This window comes from Malaclemys terrapin, chromosome 4 (assembly GCF_027887155.1).
Source record: "Malaclemys terrapin pileata isolate rMalTer1 chromosome 4, rMalTer1.hap1, whole genome shotgun sequence".
Classification (NCBI taxonomy): domain Eukaryota; kingdom Metazoa; phylum Chordata; order Testudines; family Emydidae; genus Malaclemys; species Malaclemys terrapin.
The window spans coordinates 128,827,070-128,847,555 of NC_071508.1; the positions used below are offsets into that span (position 1 = coordinate 128,827,070).

At 38.7% G+C, this 20,486-nt stretch overlaps 1 protein-coding gene across 1 annotated transcript in view; it reads right to left on the reverse strand.

Annotated features, from left to right (window-relative positions):
* SETD3 (SET domain containing 3, actin histidine methyltransferase) overlaps positions 1-20,486 on the reverse strand; it is a 75,820-nt gene that overhangs the window by 32,385 nt on the left and 22,949 nt on the right. Inside the window, exons 4-6 of the mRNA XM_054025938.1 lie at positions 17,074-17,222; positions 15,685-15,757; positions 14,807-15,063 (exon numbers count right to left, since the gene is read on the reverse strand). Of these exons, the coding sequence (XP_053881913.1) occupies positions 14,807-15,063; positions 15,685-15,757; positions 17,074-17,222 (479 nt within the window). The remainder of the gene's footprint in view (positions 1-14,806; positions 15,064-15,684; positions 15,758-17,073; positions 17,223-20,486) is intronic.

Sequence of the window (20,486 nt, forward strand, 5' to 3'; positions counted from 1 at the left end):
GCAACTGTGACTCCTTGACACCCGCTTGCAAATCTCACATTGAAAACTCCTGATCTAGAGACAGTGAGAGTGTACTTGTACCATCAGCGAGCTCCCTTGTAAATGCCTTTTTTCCCTTAGACAGTTCAACCCCTATCACATGCAGAAATACTGAAAAGGACAGGGTACCCAGACCTGATTCCTTCACCTTCTTCCCACACACCGTTGACAGCATGTATGCCAAAAGAGAGGAAGAAGGACAGCATCCAGATGTGCAAATCCAAAAGACAACATGCCTTCCTCACCCAACTGTTCTGTAACCCAAACCGGATACTGGGTTTCAGTTGGTAAGTACTGCAGTTCCAAGTGAAACTTACTTTTAAAGTTGTCACTTTTAATTTTTATTGTAGGATCAAAAGATTGTTACCATAGCAAATCCTTTTCCTACCCATATTTCTTCTCATTCTTTATACTGTCTAGAACAGGGGCGGGTAAACTTTTTGGCCTGAGGGCTGCATCAGGTTTCAGAAATTGTATGGAGGGCCGGTTAGGGGAGGCTGTGCCGCCCCACATAGCCAGGTATGGCCTGGGCGCCGCCCCCCTCCCCACTTCTTGTCCCCTGATGGCCACTCCCCCTCCCCCCCCCCCGGGATTCCTGCCCCATCCAACACCCCCTTTCCCTGATGGTCCCTCCAGGACCCCTGCCCCATCCACCCGCCCTGCTCCCTGTTTCCTGACCACCCCCAGAATCCCCACCTGATTGCCCCCCGCCCCCCATCCAACCCCTCCGCTCATTCCTGACTGCCCCCCCAGGACCCTGCCCCATCCAACCACCCCTTCGCCCTGACTGCCCCCCCACCGCTCTATCCAACCCCCCCCTCCTTCCTGACTGCCTCCCCGGACCCCTGCCCCCATTCAACCCCCGTCCCGTTCCCTGCCCTCTGACCGCCCCAACCCCTATCCACAGCCCCACCCCCTGACCACTCTCTCCCCCCCCCACTCCCCTGTCCTCTCTTCAACCCCCCCCCCCCCCGCTCCCTGCCCCCTTACTGTGCTGCCTGGAGCACCGGTGGCTGGCGGTGCTACAGCCGCACCGCCCAGCCGGAGCCAGCCAACACCACCATGCAGCACAGAGCACCGGGTCAGGTCGGGTTCTGCATCTGCGCTGCCCCAAGATCTCACAACCCACCGCCCAGAGCATTGTGCTGGTGGGGCAAGCTGAGACTGCGGGGGAGGAGGAACAGCAGGGGAGGGGCTGGGGGCTAGCCTCCCGGGCCAGGAGCTCAGGGGCTAGGCAGGAGGGTCCCGCGGGCCGCATGTGGCCCGCAGGCTGTAGTTTGCCCACCTCAGTTAGAACAGCAGTCCTCAAACTGTGGGTCCTGACCCCAAAGTGGGTCACGACCCTGTTTTAATGGAGTCACCAGGACTGGCATTAGACTTGCTGGGGCCTGGGACCAAAGCCCAAGTCCCACTGCCTGGGGCTGAAGCCAAGGGCTTCAGCCTTAGGTGGTGGGGTTCAGGCTACAATTTCCCCCTCCCAGAGCTGAAGCTCTTGGGCTTTGGCTATAGCACCCACCCAGGACAGGTGAGGTAAACAGGATGAAGTTTAACAAAGACAAATGCAAAGTGCTCCACTTAGGAAGGAAAAATCAATTTCACACATACAGAATGGGAAAAGACTGTCTAGGAAGGAGTACGGCAGAAAGGGATCTAGGGGTTATAGTGGACCACAAGCTAAATATGAGTCAACAGTGTGATGCTGTTGCAAAAAAAGCAAACATGATTCTGGGATGCATTAACAGGTGTGTTGTGAGCAAGACACGAGAAGTCCTTCTTCCGCTCTACTCTGCTCTGGTTAGGCCTCAGCTGGAGTATTGTGTCCAGTTCTGGGCGCCGCATTTTAAAAAAGATGTGGAGAAATTGGAAAGGGTCCAAAGAAGAGCAACAAGAATGATTAAAGGTCTTGAGAACATGACCTATGAAGGAAGGCTGAAAGAACTGGGTTTGTTTAGTTTGGAAAAGAGAAGACTGAGAGGGGACATGATAGCAGTTTTCAGGTATCTAATAGGGTGTCATAAGGAGGAGGGAGAGAACTTGTTCACCTTAGCCTCTAAGGATAGAACCAGAAACAATGGGTTTAAACTGCAGCAAGGGAGGTCTAGGTTGGACATTAGGAAAAAGTTCCTAACTGTCAGGGTGGTTAAACACTGGAACAAATTGCCTAGGGAGGTTGTGGAATCTCCGTCTCTGGAGATATTTAAGAGTAGGTTAGATAAATGTCTATCAGGGATGGTCTAGACAGTATTTGGTCCTGCCATGCGGGCAGGGGACTGGACTCTATGACCTCTCGAGGTCCCTTCCAGTCCTATAATCTATGAATCTATGAATCTAGGACGGTGGGGTTCAGGCTTCAGCTTTGGCCCCTTTGCCTGGGGCAGCAGGGCTCGGGCTTCAGTCCCCCTTCCTGGGGTCGTGTAGTAATTTTTGTTGTCAGAAGGGAGTTATGGTGCAATGAAGTTTGAGAATCGCTGGTCTAGAAAAATATAAACACCTTCCTTAACAGATGAAGCCAACAATACCTTTCTACGATCAACTGACAGGAAGGGATGTCACCACACTTTAAAAGTGAGTTCATCATTTAAGGGACTCCACTTTAGATAACCTGTGGAAAAAGACATTCTTTCCCAAGCTTGACTGGAGTGATGCCTGGCAAGGAGATAAGTATACCATCACATTAAATTGATTCCATTAAGAGAGTGTGAATATTCAGACAACATTCAGAACAATCTGAATATCAGAAAGTTACTCCAAATCTGGGTAGTTACCCAGACCACCTTAAAAAAAAAAAACATAGTAATGAAATCTTTATTGTAAATTCTGCTGTTGGAACTTTACTAATGTCGCCGAGTGGCCAGCAAAAAGCCAACAGCAGAATTTCCATAGGATTTATATAACTCTACAGTTCCAAAACACAGATTTTACATTTTGCTATAAGAGATCTGGGTAAAGCTTTTCATTTTTAGATTGCTATTCCCAAGCCAGCAGTGTCAGAAACCACCACTGCTGTTTAGTATATTATGTTAAATGGTCTTGGTGGGCTTAGTATAGTTCTCTACCGACAAGACACACAAAGGCACCATTGTAACTAGTACCCTTGTTATTAGCCCAACGAGTGAGTGCATGCTCATTTATTCCTTGATGAGTGAACTATTGTCTCACTGCCAAGACGTGGATCTTCCATAACAAGACTGAAACACACCTGTAAAAAAAAGTATGCGGTAGCTTGTACTGCTAATGCTGTATTAGGATTTCAGCCTCCACAACTTCTTCTCTAACATGATGTAACATTTCTATATTATATATATTCAAACAAATTGGAATACCTGACCTGGTTTACTCTCTGCTCTAAAGCAGAAACTAAGATGAATCCAACCCCAAACATGCTGAATTTACACCATCCAATTGCATACTATACCACCAGCCCATCTTCTGCCTGACACTGACCATCCCCCTGCCTCAACTATAGTTCTTATCAACTTGCATTATATATAAAACACATAAGGATATACTTTTAGGTAATAAACTCAACTTTCTAGTACAAGCAGGATCAATCATCTGAAAGAACTGAAATACTAAATGAAAATATTTAACAGCTAAATCTCCATTATGCAGACAGCAACATCATCATCTAGGGAAAGCACAGCAAAGTAAAAATAAATTTCCCATTGGTCAGATATTTTGTTCACTGTCCAGGTACAGTCAACAAAGTTGTCCATTAACACAAGCATCCATAGAAGAGAGAAAAAAATGTTTGACATCCACAAGTCAGTCCTCTCTTTAGCAGAATAAAGCAATAAAAAATGCAGGCTCCTTTCCTCCTACTGAACTCTTATGGAAGAGAACAGTGATTTCATTAAGAGAAAAATTAATGAAAACCTGAAACTGTCTCATCACGCATTACTCTCTTTATGGACATATAGTGTTCCAAAATGTGCAGTTCAAAGCTCAGAATGATCAGCCAATCTTTCCCAAACAGAAGGCTACCCAGGGTGTGGCCCAGCAGCTGAAACACCTGCTACCAAGAACAGTTTCTACACCTTCAGAAAAATCAATTAAAGTATTTGTAAGTTTAGTGCTTATGAAAATTCAGCTAGATCTGGAGTTTAAAGTGGTCTATATTCACATAACAAGTACCGAAAAGGCAACTGCAGTGAAAACTTCCTCACAAAGTGATCTTCGTTTTTACTTCTAAGTTCCTCTAAGGTGGTCTGGTTTAACTTCACTCTTGTTCAATAGAGTGCCTCACTGAAGCCCCATGTAGCAGGTATGTCATGAGGGTCCACTGTTAATTCAATGGATCACAACCACAACCAAAATGCTATAGTGGATAGCCAAAAGGGAACTTTTCCTATTTTTCACCAACAGAAAAAATTTCTGACAGCATTATGTACTACATGTTTTACACTTATTTTAAGATATCCCTGGTTTCTACCTTGTGCTACAGATTAAATATTCATTTTCTTTTTCTTTTTTAAACTAAGAACTCGCCTTTCTTTTCTCTCCAACTCCCATCCAAATGTCTGTACAAGGAATTAAACTTTGCTTTCCTTTGCAACACATACCAGCCTCTGAATATCACCAAGTCTGAACGTAGAAGATAATCCATTTTGCAATTTAGTTAAATTAATTTTAACAAAGATAAGTCCCCTGAACAATTTTGCAGTGCTTGAAAAATACATCCTTTGAGCATTCCATCAAGAAAAATATTAAATCTGCACAATGAAGTCAAAAGGTTTATGTGGAAATGTACACTTAAGTACACAATGATCTCCCAATCTCCAGTGAGGCTCTCAGTCCCACATCAGGCAGAGGCAACATCTAGGGAAAGAGCCAGCTGCTCCTACTAAGAGCCACACAATGACCCAAAAAAAGCAACAATATCTGCTGGCTGTAGAAATAAGATGTTCATCTGCATTCTCAGCCAGAAAAGGGGTTGGGAATCTCACCTTCCAAAGAGAAGGTTTCAAAGGACATTAATATTTTCTAGTGAAGGCAGCTCCCTTTCATTGTTTCTTGAAGTACAAAAAATTGTACAGATTCTCTCTTTATTCAGATGCAGCAACTAGAATCTTTTATTGCACCGCAGTTTCTATAATTTAACAAATGTTAATTTTTAGGGCTGTCAATCGCAATTAACTCATGTGATTAACTCCAAAAAATTAATCATGATCAATCACAGTTTTAATCGCACTGTAAAACAATAATAGAATACCAATTGAAATTTATTATAAATATTTGTGGATATTTTCCTACATTTCAAATATATTGATTTCAATTACAACACAGAATACGAAGTGTACAGTGCTCACTTTATATTATTTTTTATTACAAATATTTGCACTGTAAAAAACAAAAGAAATAGTATTTTTCAATTCGCCTCATAAAAGTATTGGAGTGCAATCTCTATCGTGAAAGTGCAACTTACAAATGTAGATTTTTTTGCTACATAACTGCACTCAAAAACAAAACAATGTAAAACATTCAAGCCTACAAATCCACTCAGTCCTACTTCTTGTTCAGCCTCTTGCTAAGACAAACAAGTTCGTTTACATTTACGGAAGATAATGCTGCCTGCTTCTTATTTACAATGTCACCTGAAAGTGAGAAGTGGTGTTCATGTGGCACTTTTGTAGCCAGTTTTGGAAGGTATTTACGTGCCAGATATGCTAAACATTCGTATGCCCCTTCATGCTTTGGCCACCATTCCAGAGGACATGCGTCCATGCTGATGACGGGTTCTGCTCGATAACAATCCAAAGCAGTGCGGACTGACACATGTTCATTTTTGTCATCTGAGTCAGATGCCACCAGCCAAAGGTTGAGTCTCTTTTTTGGTGGTTTGGCTTCTGTAGTTTCTGCATCGTAGTGTTGCTCTTTCAAGACTTCTGACAGCATGTTCCATATCTCGTCCCTCTCAGATTTTGGAAGGCACTTGAGATTCTTAAACCTGGGGTCGAGTGCTGCAGCTATCTTTAGAAAGCTCACATTGGTACCTTCTATGCATTTTGTCAAATCTGCAGTGAAAGTGTTCTTAAGTACCACAAAATGTGCTGGGTCATCATCCAAGACTGCTGTGACATGAAATATATGGCAGAATGCTGGTAAAACACAGAGCAAATTTTTTTAAAGAAAGTCATTAGCATGGAAACACGTCCTCTGGAATGGTGGCCAAAGCACGAAGGGGCATACGAATGTTTAGCATATCTGGCACATAAATACCTTCCAAAACTGGCTACAAAAGTGCCACATGAACACCACTTCTCACTTTCAGGTGACATTGTAAATAAGAAGCAGGCAGCATTATCTTCCGTAAATGTAAACGAACTTGTTTGTCTTAGCAAGTGGTTGAACAAGAAGAAGGACTGAATGAACTTGGAGACTCTAAAGTTTTATGTCGTTTGTTTTGAGTACAGTTATGTAGCAAAAAATAAATCTACATTTTTAAGTTGCACTTTCACGACAAAGATCGCACTACAGTACTTTTATGAGGAGAATTGAAAAATACCATTTCTTTTGTTTATCTTTTATACAGTGCAAATATTTGTAATAAAAAATTATACAAAGTGAGCACTGTACACTTCGTATTCTGTGTTGTAACTGAAATCAATATATTTGAAAACGTAGAAAAACATCCAAATATTTATAATAAATTTCAATTGGTATTCTATTATTAACAGTACAATTAATCAGGATTAATTTTTTTAACCGTTTGACAACCATATTAATTTTCTATTTTACATTTAACATGATTTTAAAAATTAAATACAACTACAAATTAAATAGTTGTCTTATAATGGGGCAGCCAATAGAAGAACAATAGCCTCCATCATTCTTGGGGAGAAAATGCTGTAATCTACTGCCACTGGCCCTTTGGTGTGAGGAAGAATTAAAGTAGCGTTCCAGCATTTCCACCTGCACTGATCTATGCAGAAACTGCTCTGTAGTTAACTACAAACATGCAGCCAGATGCAGCTGGGAGGAAAAAAATCAAACAGGAAATCCAATGAATATTCCTTCAAAAAGCCACAAAGTATATTTATAAAGAAAATATAACAAAATCTCATAGTGAATGACTAAACTATACGACTCCCTCCTGTGCTTATTATACTACATTTCAGTGCAAGAAAAAAAACAAACCCAACATTAAACCACAAACATTTGGACTCTGTTCACCCTTCAGTGCACATACAATGCCCATAAATGTTAACAGAAGTTACACGCACACATATCCAGGAAAGAAGAAAACTATGTACAAAAGTTCTCTTTGGAACAAACTACCTCTTAAAAGAAAAGCTACTTAGATATTAGGCTACTGATTTCAAAATTTCCTGCTCTTTATAAGTAGCATTCCAGGGCCCAAATATACCTTTCAAGTCCATCTGCAAGAATTTTTTCCCCGTAACTATTTTTTAGTTATCAAATTACACACATTTAAAAAGGTGTCAGTTTGGTTTATAGGTCCTGGCTAACATACTCAAGGGTTTATTTTTGTCTACTCAGCCTCACACCTGTTTTTGCTTATCAAACCAGACTACAGTTTAGCTTGTAACAGCTGTTAAATGCAGAAGTCTGCCTGTTCTTCATGTGTATCCAAGACTAATCACTTTGGGAAGGGTTTAGAAATATGCTCTTATGAGAATACCCCATTTATGGAGAAGCTAGTGAAACAAAGCAGACAACCACCAGTCAAACATTTAAATCTGCATGCACATGAAAAGCGAATCTGTTTTAATGACTATCAACCTTATTTGTGAAGTAAACCAAGTATCTAAGTGACTGCTCCATTAACCCACTAAATTCCTAAGAGTCACTAAAGAGGTACATTGTGCAAGCTAAAACCAATCCAGAATGAAGGGGTTAAAATCTTTTTACTTCACTCAATAGTCTCATCCTTCCTTCTAATGTTTGCAGCCATCATCAAAACGCCTTCTATTTTAAGATGCCACAAGTTCTGCCTTCTGTGGTGGTGTAGTTATTAAGAATGTGGAAGAAGTTGGAAGACTGGTTTGTATTGTTAGGGGCAAGTATCAAATTCGAAAAGATTAGTCTGAATGTCTAAATCCTGGTCACACTGGCCAGCTTTAATACAAATTTCTACACTAAAAACATGGGAAGTACTAAAGGAAATAAGTGGTGCATGAAATTAAATATTGTATTCCCCTTTGAAAAGCATGCAACTTACACTCAACATAGAGTAGCAACCTTTATGGTTAGGAAGCAAGACCACTTTTATTATTAATTCATTTCTGGCCCTACTCCCAGTTCCATTTCCACAGGCTTATAACTTCCAAAATCATTCACCGTTTGGATCAATACTTTCAATGCTAGACTTCTTCCCAAAAAGTGATATTTGTGCATGTGTGTAAAATTATACCAACATTGCTATTGGTTTTTCTGATTTATGAAAAAGGATTTTTTGTTTCGGTCGTGGACAGAGATGGCAGTATCAGGAGCCAGGTTGCAGGACTGCTTGGACAACAGAGCCCAGCACAGGTAGGGGTAAGGCCAGGATAGGATGGACTTTGTGGGGTGCAACCCCTGCTCCCCTGGAAAGCCCAAGTTTTCCACCACCCCATCTTCATCCCAGCTCTACTCACTACCCCCAAGGTCCCATTGCTTCCTCTTAGGGTTTCCCACCACTCTGCATTCTCTTACTACTTTTTTTTAGAGCTGGTCTATCTCCAATCAAAACCATTACATAATGGGAACTAGCACAAACCCCAATGCAAATTAAAATGACTATTAATATTTGATAGCATACAGCCATTGTAGCCCAATGCATCAATGGCAAATGGAATGAGTAAAACCTGGGAATCAAAAATTCCTAAATTCCAAACCCAGATCTGGCAATGATTCATTGTGTGATCTTAGGTGAGTCACTTAGGCCAAGTCTCTGCTAGAAAGGATTTGCTGGTACAGCTATAGCAGCAAAAAACAAAACAAAACCCCTCTTAGTGTAGATGCAGCTTATACAAACAAAAATGTGCTTTTGCTAGTATAGCTTATACCATTACCCCAAGTGAAAAAAGTTATACCAGCAAAAGCAAATTTTACTATACATTACTATATAAAAGCTTCTAGTGTAGACCTGGCCTAGGTCTCATTTTCCCCCTTTGTAAAACTGAAGATCAAATCATGCTTGTTCTGTGCTTTGGAAACAACTTTGATGCCCAAGTACGTGTTCTTTTCTAGAATCAGTAGATAAAGTTTATTTGAATATTTTTGCTATTACATATACTAGGGCTATCGATTAATCACAGTTAACTCATGCGATTAACTTAAAAAAATTTATCATGATTAAAAAAATTAACAGTGATTAATTCCAGTTTTAATCACACTATTAAACAATAGAATACCAACTGAAATTTATTAAATATTTTGGATGATTTCTACATTTTCATATATATTGTATTCTGTGTTGTAATTGAAATCAAAGTGTATATTATTCTGGATTACAAATATTTGCACTGTAAAAGATAAACAAAAAAGAAATAGTATTTTTCAGTTCACCTCATACAAGTACTGTAGTGCAATCTCTGTGTTGTGAAAGTGCAGCTTAAAAAAAAAAATCTATATTTGTGTTACATAACTGCACTCAAAAACAAAACCATGTAAAACTTCAGAGCCTACAAGTCCACTCAGTTCTACTTCTTGTTCAACCAATTGCTAAGACAAACAAGTTTGTTTACATTTACAGGAGATACTGTTGCCCTCTTCTTATTTACAATGTCACCAGAAAGTGAGAACAGGCATTTGCGTGTCACTTTTGTAGCTGGCATTGCAAAGTATTTTGGTGCCAGATATGCTAAACATTCACATGCCTCTTCATGCTTCTGCCACTATTCCAGAGGAGATGCTTCCATGCTGAGGACACTCATTTAAAAAAAATAATGCGTTAAATAAATTTGTGACTGAACTCCTTGGGGGAGAATTGTATGTCCCCTACCCTGTTTTACCCGCATTCTTGCATATATTTCATGTTATAGCAGTCTCGGATGATGGCCCAGCATTTTGTTCATTTTAAAAACACTTTCACTGCAGATTTGACAAAATGCAAAGAAGGGACCAATGTGAGATTTCTAAAGATAGCTATAGCACTTGACCCACGGTTTAAGAATCTGAAGTGCCTTCAAAAATCTGAGAGGGACGAGGTGTGGAGCATGCTTTCAAAAGTCTTAAAAGAGCAACACTCTGATGAGGAAACTACAGAACCCGAACCACCAAAACAGAAAATCAACCTTCAGCTGGTGGCAAGTGACTCACATAATGAAAATGAACATCCATCGGTCCGCACTGCTTTGGATTGTTATCGAGCAGAACCCATCATCAGCATGAACCCATGTCCCCTGGAATGGTGGTTGAAGCATGAAGGGACATATGAATCTTTACCGTATCTGGCACGTAAATATCTTGCAGTGCCAGCTACAACAGTGCCATGAGAACGCCTGTTCTCATTTTCAGGTGACATTGTAAACAAGAAGTGGACAGCAGTATCTCCTGCAAATGTAAACAAATTAGTTTGTCTGAGCGATTGGCTGAACAAGAAGTAGGACTGAGTGGACTTGCAGGCTCTAAAGCTTTACATTGTTTTATTTTTGAATGCAGTTTTTTTGTTCATAATTCTACATTTGTAAGTTCAACTTTCATGATAAAGAGATTGCACTACAGTACTTGTATTAAGTGAACTGAAAAATACGATCTCTTTTTTTTTTTTTTTTACAGTGCAAGTACTTGCAATCAAAAATAAAGTGAGCATTGTACACTTTGTATTGGGTCGTAATTGAAATCAATATATTTGAAAATTTAGAAAACATCCAAAAATATTTAAATAAATGGTATTCTATTATTATGTGTGATTAATCACATGATTAATCGCGATAAATTTTTCTAATCACTTGACAGTCCTAACATATACTAAAGACTAAAATTAACCTAGAGCTCTTTTCAAAGAACAAAATCCATCATATGCGTCTGACGAAGTGTGTATTCACCCACAAAAGCTTATGCTCCAATACATCTGTTAGTCTTAAAGGTGCCACAGGACTCTCTGTTGCTTTTTACTGATCCATACTAACACAGCTACCCCTCTGATACTAGTATATTCTCCTGGAACCCTAGGTGCCGAACAAGTTGAAAATCTCACTAGTGCATTATTGCTGAATGCCAGTTAATAAATACACTGGGCCAGATCCACTATTGTGATATGGCTGCTATGTATTACCCCAGTGATGCAAAACGGCTGTAAATCCAGCTTTACTTGTCAGTTACAATGGGTTTATGGCTGCCTGGGTGTTGTTGGAGTGGCACAAAGCAACTGGAACATACCAGTTAATCTGGCCCCATATATTTATATATCACTTTTCTTTCCAAGGGAAACCAAAGTGCTACAAACTAATATATAAATTATATATGCATAAAGGGATTACTTCACCAACCACTGAAATGCAGTCTACCTTATGGTGAAACAGCAGCTGCTTAATAATTCAGCTGCATTATACAAAAGTTTAAAGCAGGAAGAAAAGCATGCCACAGAGGAGTTTCAGGTAAAGGGAATCTAGCCAGGATATCTGTGTATTTGCAAAAAGGGCCATGGGGATCTGTGATGATCACAAGTGCCCAGGACCTTAGTTTTAACAACTAAATAAAAAACAAACAAACAAACAAAAAAAACACCACTCCCATTAGTAAACACCCTGTTGGAGGAGTATTGATTTAATGTTGGCTCAGAGGGAAGGGTGCCATCTACTGAATCATCTAAACAACTTCCACAGAGTCCTTCCATCTAAAATATTAACATATCCCAAACCAATCAGAAACCGGCTGATCACTACCACAAGGTATTACAGTTGGAATTATTAGGTAAATTCACACTTCTGAATCAAAGTAGTACCGCGCCAATCTTTATACAAATACAAATATATTACTAAGCAGAATAGTGAAGTCTGTGTGATCATGCACAGGCGATTCCCCCATTAATGCTGTTCTAAAACCAGTTATTGATTTAGTGTAGATATTCTGCCTGGAAAGCCACACCAGTTTCTTCTCCCCAAGAATTATTTTTCTGGCATTTTTCTATCCTAGCACAATTTACAACATGGTTTGCAAATGTTTAACACAAACCAGTTTATTAATTACAAAACTATTTTCATGGCAATTTTTAAATACTGAAGAAATATAAAAGATCTTAAAATTCAATACATACTGAATCAAAACAACAGCCAAAGTCTAAACAGAGATTGTTTGCTGCTTGTCTGATTTTTGATCAGACACATGGCTGCTGCGTGCGCACATCACTAAGTTAGAAGTCAGGGATTTTTATTTTTAGCAACACAAGCTTGTTGCAAGATGAAGTTCCACATAAAAGATCTCAGCTAGATTTCCTGGGGGGGGGGGGGAGGGGAATTGGGGGAGAGATAAAAAATGAACTAAGTTCGACATTCTGTAATGGTCACACTTGAACAGATTTAATATTCCAGTTTGAGTGCCATGCAATCATAATGATCATCAATGAGAAGGTTCCAGGTACCTGGGAACATAATGTGGTACAGCAAGGACTACCAGAACTAGAGAGCCAATTCTGGACATTCACATTAATCTAAAGTTCAAATGACTTGAACTAGTTTCCACATCCTCTGCCCTGTACACAAGTTGACTTAGATCACAACAAACAAAGCTAATCATATCAATCAGTTAATGTTTATCAAACAGCTACAAAAGAGATAACTCCCTGAAATATTATAAAAAATTCAGATGTTCTTTTCCTTGCCAAAACATTTAAGCAATCACTTGCAACTTAGACACACACTCCCCACTGTTCTATTAATACTTTACATTATAACATTGTATTCTACATAGAATCTTATACAACATCATACTTATCACAGTAGTATCAGTTTATGCATATTGGCCAGTCACTGCAAAGAAATTCTGCAACATATTATGTGCAGACAAGTCCATTATGTTTAGTCACTTTTCTCAGCAAACCATGCTTTAGCTCTGGCCTTAGGTTTATTTTAATAACTAAGGCCCTGATCACGGCAAACACTTATGCACATGCCTAGCTTTAATACTATGAGTAAACCCAAAAGTAAATCCAATTAAATCAATGTGACTAAGTAATGGTAGTAAAATTAAGCACACACAGGTATTTGCAGGATCAGGGAATTAGGCTAGGCTTGCACTTAATGCGGCAGGTACAGTACAGACAGCACATGCCAGCTATCACATGTGAAATAGCAGTGTAGACCATGAGATGTGGCTTAGGTGAGTAGAGTGCCCTACATGCCTGAACCCCCAGAGTATGCACCCTACACAGCTCTCTATATGCCCAAACAGTGCCTCCCATGTCTACACTGCTATTTTTAGGAGTGTAGTGTCCTGCTTTCTCCACCACAGTAAAGGCTCCAGCAGAGGGGAAGGCAGCAGGGAAAGGCTTTGGCAACTCCCTGACATAAGCTTTTCCTCCCTGCCTCTCCACTGCCAGAGCCTTTCACTGCAGTGTATAGATACATGCATAGTGCCTGTACTCTACATGCCACCAAGCACTAATCATATTCATACTGTGCTAGTAATTCCTTTTAAAATCATTAGAACTACTTGAGCAAGATAAGATACTACTTAGCATGACTAAAGTGGCATTATATGCTCCCTTCCATAATACCCCCCTACCCCCCAGACAGAAGTATATAGCTGGCAGTGCAGCTGTGGATTGCCAGCTATGAGTAGCGTAGGGGGAGGTTTGGCAGTGCACAGAGTTGACTTCACTACCCTTCTATGAATTTTGTCCCAAAATAAGGAAGGAGGCAAAAGCCCACCATTCTCTGCTAGAACACTGCTCCCATGATGCTACTCAGCTCCAAAGGAGTATCGTTTCCTTTGATGACCATCCATTATCTGTCAAAGAACTGCGTTTTCAAAAATTGTCTCTAAGTGCATTAAGCACTAACAGCAGTTGGCAAGTTGACATTCTGATGGGAGTAAACCTATCTAACCTCTTTGAACAAGAAAACCATGAGCAGAATTTTTTAACCTTTGTTAACTGAAAGAAAGTAGTTAATAGAAACTGTTTGAAAGACCAGACTATTCCTTAGTTTTATCAATGTCTTTCAACCTCTCCTACTTCCAAACAGATGCTCTTTGTCTACAATCTCCTGTTGGAAACCCAGGAGTGTCACGTGCTCCTTATATGCGAATAATGCCATAAGCAGCTTTGATGACTGGATAGCAAGTGCTTCCTTGGCAATGACAGAGCCCCATCCACTCCCAATATTGATTATGCCTGTATGCCAAAGTAATATTTCGCTACTTTGTGACAAACTCATTTAAAGGATTACATCAAAAATTTGATGAGAAATGTATACAAAAACTTTTGTATCATATCTCCACATTTCCATTTTGCTACTGGATGGACAGAGTTGTATTTAAAAAAAAATCAAAAAACCTATATTACACTAAAGAAAACCTATTACAGAGCAGTGCATATATGATATAAATAAAAGACACTTATAGAATTAAGTTTCTCCTACTTTAATTAAAATGACTTTCACTTTGTTTCCTGTAAATTCTGTTACATTTTAACAAACCTATTAAAATATGACATCTCAGCAGTAGACAAACATAAGTGAGAAGTTATATGTAATGACTCATATTTTCAGTTTTTCTAACAGCAATAATTTTTTTTAAATCATATAATGTCATTGTTTTACCCCTTTTCTCTCAAAAGCCCATAAGTGCAATATATTCCATACATTACAATTAAGCTGCTTACCTGAATGACTTTGTAGAAATAGGCATACTGTCTAGCTGTATTTTTATATTGGCTGAAGACATCATGTATGGCCTGAGTTGACTGAAGATACTGCACTTCATCTTCTTCAAAATATAGAGGGGTATCATATTCACTGGGGAGAGTTTGGATGTATGGCAGCCAGAAAGAGCTAGGATTGGCTCGTTCACAAAGAAGATGGAATGCCAATGTGATATTGCCCATTGCCTGGAGAATTCGGTCTTGAGAATACAAGGACCCTGAATTAACCATAAAGATTAGTAAATGGCTGAACTAATTGCCTTGAAAATAGTTATACTGAATTTATTTTAAATTAATATAATTAAAAACTGTGCATGCGTATTGTACCATAAAAGTGTCTGGGGTCACCAGTGTACAGAAGTGCCTGAGATAGGAGATGGTTATCTTGAGTGCCTGTCATACATCTATGTGGTATCTTTATGACATTAGGATACATTTTTGTATGGTTAAAAAAAGATTAATCCAAATTAAGATATCAAAACATAAGCAGCTGACTATCTACATTTATAGCACATTTCATCTCCACATGCATTAGAAACTACCGAAACACATCAGGAATTCCATCACTACTGAAATGCATCCACCCTCTGAGGTGAGAATGGCAGCCAGGCAGATACCTGGTGCATGGGGCAGGGAGGGAGATGGGAAAAGAGGAGAGGGCGGCAGAGGGAGGAATGGAAGAGGGAAATTAAATTCTGGTCATTGATACTTCAAGATTCTAGATACTGAAAACCTGATGTTTAGACCGCTATTCCATTCCCAAGTCAATTTGTAATGCTGTATCAAAGAAACTCTTCTCTTTGCACATATTTATAAGGAACCTCAAAAACTGCTCTTACCTAACACTGAATTTTTAGCTGATTCAACGGTCATCAGCAACTTTCTAGGAACCCAAAGAAACAACTCTTCTGCCTAGAGGGGGGGGAAACAAAAACAAAATTAAAAAAAAAAACAAGAAAGTTCAGAAATGTAGTTACTGTTTCACATGAAATATAACAAAAAACCTGTTTCTCTAAAATATCTCAAATATACATGTAAGAAAATTAAGAAACTTAAAGGTTTTCCTGTCTTTTTTAAATCCTAAAGTTATTTTGCACCAAGACTCCTCACCCATCTACTACCAAGTAAACTTAAATGCTATGAGAACTTCTTACATTACGATATTACATTACATTATGACTTAAAGCACATAGGTCGAGCCACTACTTGATTTAAAACATCATGTATAAATATTACCTTAACAACATAATGTTAACATGAATTTATCTAGGTTACAAAGTCAAGCACTCAATACTTAGGAAGTACCCAAAATTAAGATGCCTGCACCACCTTAATTCTTCCCCCCATGTGTATGTGTTATGATGCCGTCTCTAATTACATGAAAAATAGTATGTGATCACAGGACCCTTGTCTCTTTTAGGGCATGGGATGGAGGAAACTCTTCAATATTTTATCCTCATCATTCAATTAGTTGCCCTTGCTTTATTAACTATACACCATCTAAATCCGGTAATGAATATGGAAATATTCATTTCCTTGGTGTCCTTGCTATGGCATTTTTCAGCATAGTATCTGAGTGTCTCATGCACATTAACGATTGTTTCCACTGCAAGATAATAGAGCGTTATTATCCGAATTTTACAGTTGGGAAACATACAGGAGAGATAACCTTTACCCCAATGGGCTTGCAAACTAAGAATGAGAAAAATACAATTTTGATATATACTGTACAAGGTGACCAAAAGATGGATTTAAAACAAATCAGTGTTTATTTAAATTCACCTTCAAATAAATATTAATATTTGGTTTGGCAAACTGATGCAATTAAAAATGTGTATTTTAGGAAGGAATTTGAAAAAATTAGTGAAAACCTGGTACCCTGGGGGTAGGCAGGGAGTAGCAGAGGGGAGTATGTAGAATGAGGCATAAAGACACAAGGAATGGTTAGCTAAATGGTTTGGGCAGAATAAATAACCCAACTAAGGATTCATAATTAACGCTTTTACACAACCCATCAAACAACTGCCCAATGTTAAAGAACAATACTAAATGTCTATTGTAAATTTTCTCATATATATATAGTTTACAATATATTTATAACAGTAGTTCCAGTAAAGTGAACTCTACATTGTAGAGAGAGAAAAGAATGGTTTCAATGTCCTGCTGTCACATTTTCAATACATTTACAGACATGATTTTCTAATACGATCAAATGTTCATACGTTCACCTTTATCTCTCTTGTTGCTTTCAAACCAAAGCCCTCTTCTTCAAAATTTGCTAATTCAAAACCCTCTGTGGATGCTCCATTTTCAGTGGCCCATTTCATTAGTTCAGGAAAGTAGTCTTCTCTTTTTCCATCAAAGATAACAGACAAACCTATATGCACAATTTATAAAAACACAGAAATGAGAGGATTTAACAGGCCACAGAGGGTCAATATAAACCACATGTTAATGAAAAACTCCTAACTATCCCACAGCTATCCTTTGAAGTGGTTGGATCAGAACTGGTCTTTGTTAAAAGTAACTCAGTAATGTTCTACAGTCATATCCAATTTTAGTCAACCTAAACATTGCCACATTTGCTTACCAGGCACCTTCGAAATGGCAAATCAAACTAGTCTGTGAAAGAATATGTATGAAAATTCTCTTTTCCTTTTTTCATTTAAATGAGCTGAGAGTAAAGTCACTCCAATGCTAAGTGTTGATGATAACTGCATTGATCAGGATACACAAGTGAATGCGGACAGACCAAGAGATGGATTTAAGTAGAAGGTTCCAACTTTACAGTGGGTAGGGATGCAGCAGTCTGCCCAGCTACTTCCCCGTCATTTCTTAATACCAGGCATTTAATTGGGTCCAGTGCAGAGTTACAGGGCTCCGCAACATATAACCAGCAACTTGGGCTAGATCCTCCTCAGGCTAGCCTTAGGATTCAGCTCTCTTCTGAATCCTCTCACCCTCCCCTGGGTGGGTAAGAGGGTACCAAAGGGGATCCTCGGTTTGTGAAGACTTCAGGTCTCACCTTCTGCTACAGGGTACATCAGCAAAACCCTAGGTCTCATTTACCTCTGGGACCAGGCCATTTTAGCCTTCATAGGCACTAGACATTGGCTACTGGGGAGCCAGCAATTAGCTTGGTCACACCTCTTGCCTCCACCTGGTATCTATTTCCTGCCTAATCCAATCCCAAGATGATCACAATGAAAATGTTCTAAAAAACAGGGTTATTTTAGTTCAATATCTCTGATCAACTGATCTACATAACACTAGTGTAGAATGTATACATTTCAGATATGTGCTAATTTGCACATTTATTCTTATGATCATTTACTCTTGAAAACAAGTTCAAAATGCTCACGGTAAGCAATTTCCAGCCTTTTTTGTTATTTTTCTGTACTTTTTACAGAGACAGAAAATCCTCTGTAAAATAACTATGAAGCGCCTTCAAACAAACAATATTTTGGATGCACGTAATACTTATTTATCCATAATATTACATGTACATAATAAATTTGTGCAATAGTATTATGGTTAAAAGGTTCTGTATTTTTCAATGAAAAAGTACACAATGTAAAATATTCAAACTCTGATTCCCCCATTCTCAACCCATTCGCAACCCACCCAAGCATCCGTTTCGCTACTAGACCACACAAGTTTAAATGAGCAGAAGTCAAGAAACTCAGTGAATAGCTTTAACTCTGCTATTGTATATATGCATTGTGGTAGGATATAAGGCAGGGTATCTATTACATAATACTAGACAAGTTTCAGAGTAACAGCCGTGTTAGTCTGTATCCGCAAAAAGAAGAACAGGAGTACTTGTGGCACCTTAGAGACTAACAAATTTATTAGAGGGACTGGGAATGGCTGAGCCATTACAAACGTTGACTATCTCCCCTTGTAAGTACTCTCACACTTCTTATCACACTGTCTGTACTCGGCTAGCTTGATTATCACTTCAAAAGTTTTTTTTTTTTTCTCTTAATTAATTGGCCTCTCAGAGTTAGTAAGACAACTCCCACCTGTTTATGCTCTCTGTATGTGTGTATATATATCTCCTCATTATATGTTCCATTCTATATGCATCCGAAGAAGTGGGCTGTAGTCCACGAAAGCTTATGCTCTAATAAATTTGTTAGTCTCTAAGGTGCCACAAGTACTCCTGTTCTTCTTTTTGATAATACTAGACAATGGGACCTAACACCAGAAAACAACAGCAGTCAGAGAGGGAAGAAACATAATTCAAGTTCATCCCGATCCAAATACACGATGAAGTCACTCAAACAGTATCAGTTTAATCTTTGATATGCCTGTTGTCAGGAGGTGATGTTTAAAAGCCTAAGCTACTTTTACCAATGTGAGGTTTTTATGCATTAATCAGTATCTATTCTTGTAGTTCTCGTAAAATGAATGACAAGTAAAATACCTACTGAATGCTAAGAGGTACAGCGATGACCACCATAAAAAGAACGGGTTATTTATACTAAACTTGAATAAAACATTTTAATAGTATATTCCCAGATAAAAACTAAATTAATATAGAATTAAAGTTGAGTACAGATCAGTGATTTAAGGTAAAACATATTAGAAGAATGTTTCAATTATCTCAAAACAATCACCAGGAAATTCAGAGTAAAGGTTAACCTTCAAACACATCCAAACTTGTTAAGGTACGGAAATGCACAGTTAATGCATTCAAGCAATTTAAACTCTACCCAGTAGTAATGTCATGAAATATCCTTACAGTTATGATTAGTGCATAATATGGTTTGTAGTCCCAAATTAAATTAAAACAGATTTTTAAGGACTTTTTTTCCCATTTGATTTTTTTATTATAAACACAACAGAAAATAGGTTGATGATCAAGTGAATATTGCTGTTTATAAAGTTAAAATTCAATTTATGAAAAATCACTGTTAAACGCAGTCTGTCATGTCTGGGAACACATTTCAAATTAGAATATGGTATAACACATTCAGTATGATCAACTCAAAATTTTAACTCTTGCAGAGCTACCATGGTCTAGTTGTCAGACAATGGGGTTGGGAATCACAAGTCCTGGTTGAGCTCTATTCCCAAACTGACTACTGCCTTACTGAGACATTAGGAAAACCACAACTTTCTGATGCCAAAGCTTCCCTGTTTATAAATAGGGATAATTCCTCTGTAACTTGCTATTGCATTCTTAGATGGAAGTATTTTTATTTATTAATTTATTAATCACAAATAGCTCATCTCAATCAAATTTTGTTTGTCCCTTTTGTAGAACTTTTATTAACTAAGAATTAACTTCATAATAAGGCTATTTTTAGACAGCGTTCATACATAAATCTCAGATATTAAGTTTAAAAAGTGAAAAAAAGCTATTTACAGGTCAGTGCATAAAACTATATCCCAGGGCTCGGGTAAGACGATGATTATACCACAACAGAAAATTAATTCTAGACCATATATTAAATGGGAAAAGCCAAAACCTGCTGAGGCAAATTAATAGCCCACCCAAATCTTGTCTACCCTGCAATTCAAACCTTCTCTCAGGGTGAGCTAAAACCATAGGTTTAGCTATGTGATTATGTCAGATGAGAACAGCTACTACAATATCCCACACAATAGTTTCGTGTCATTTTGAAATAGAATT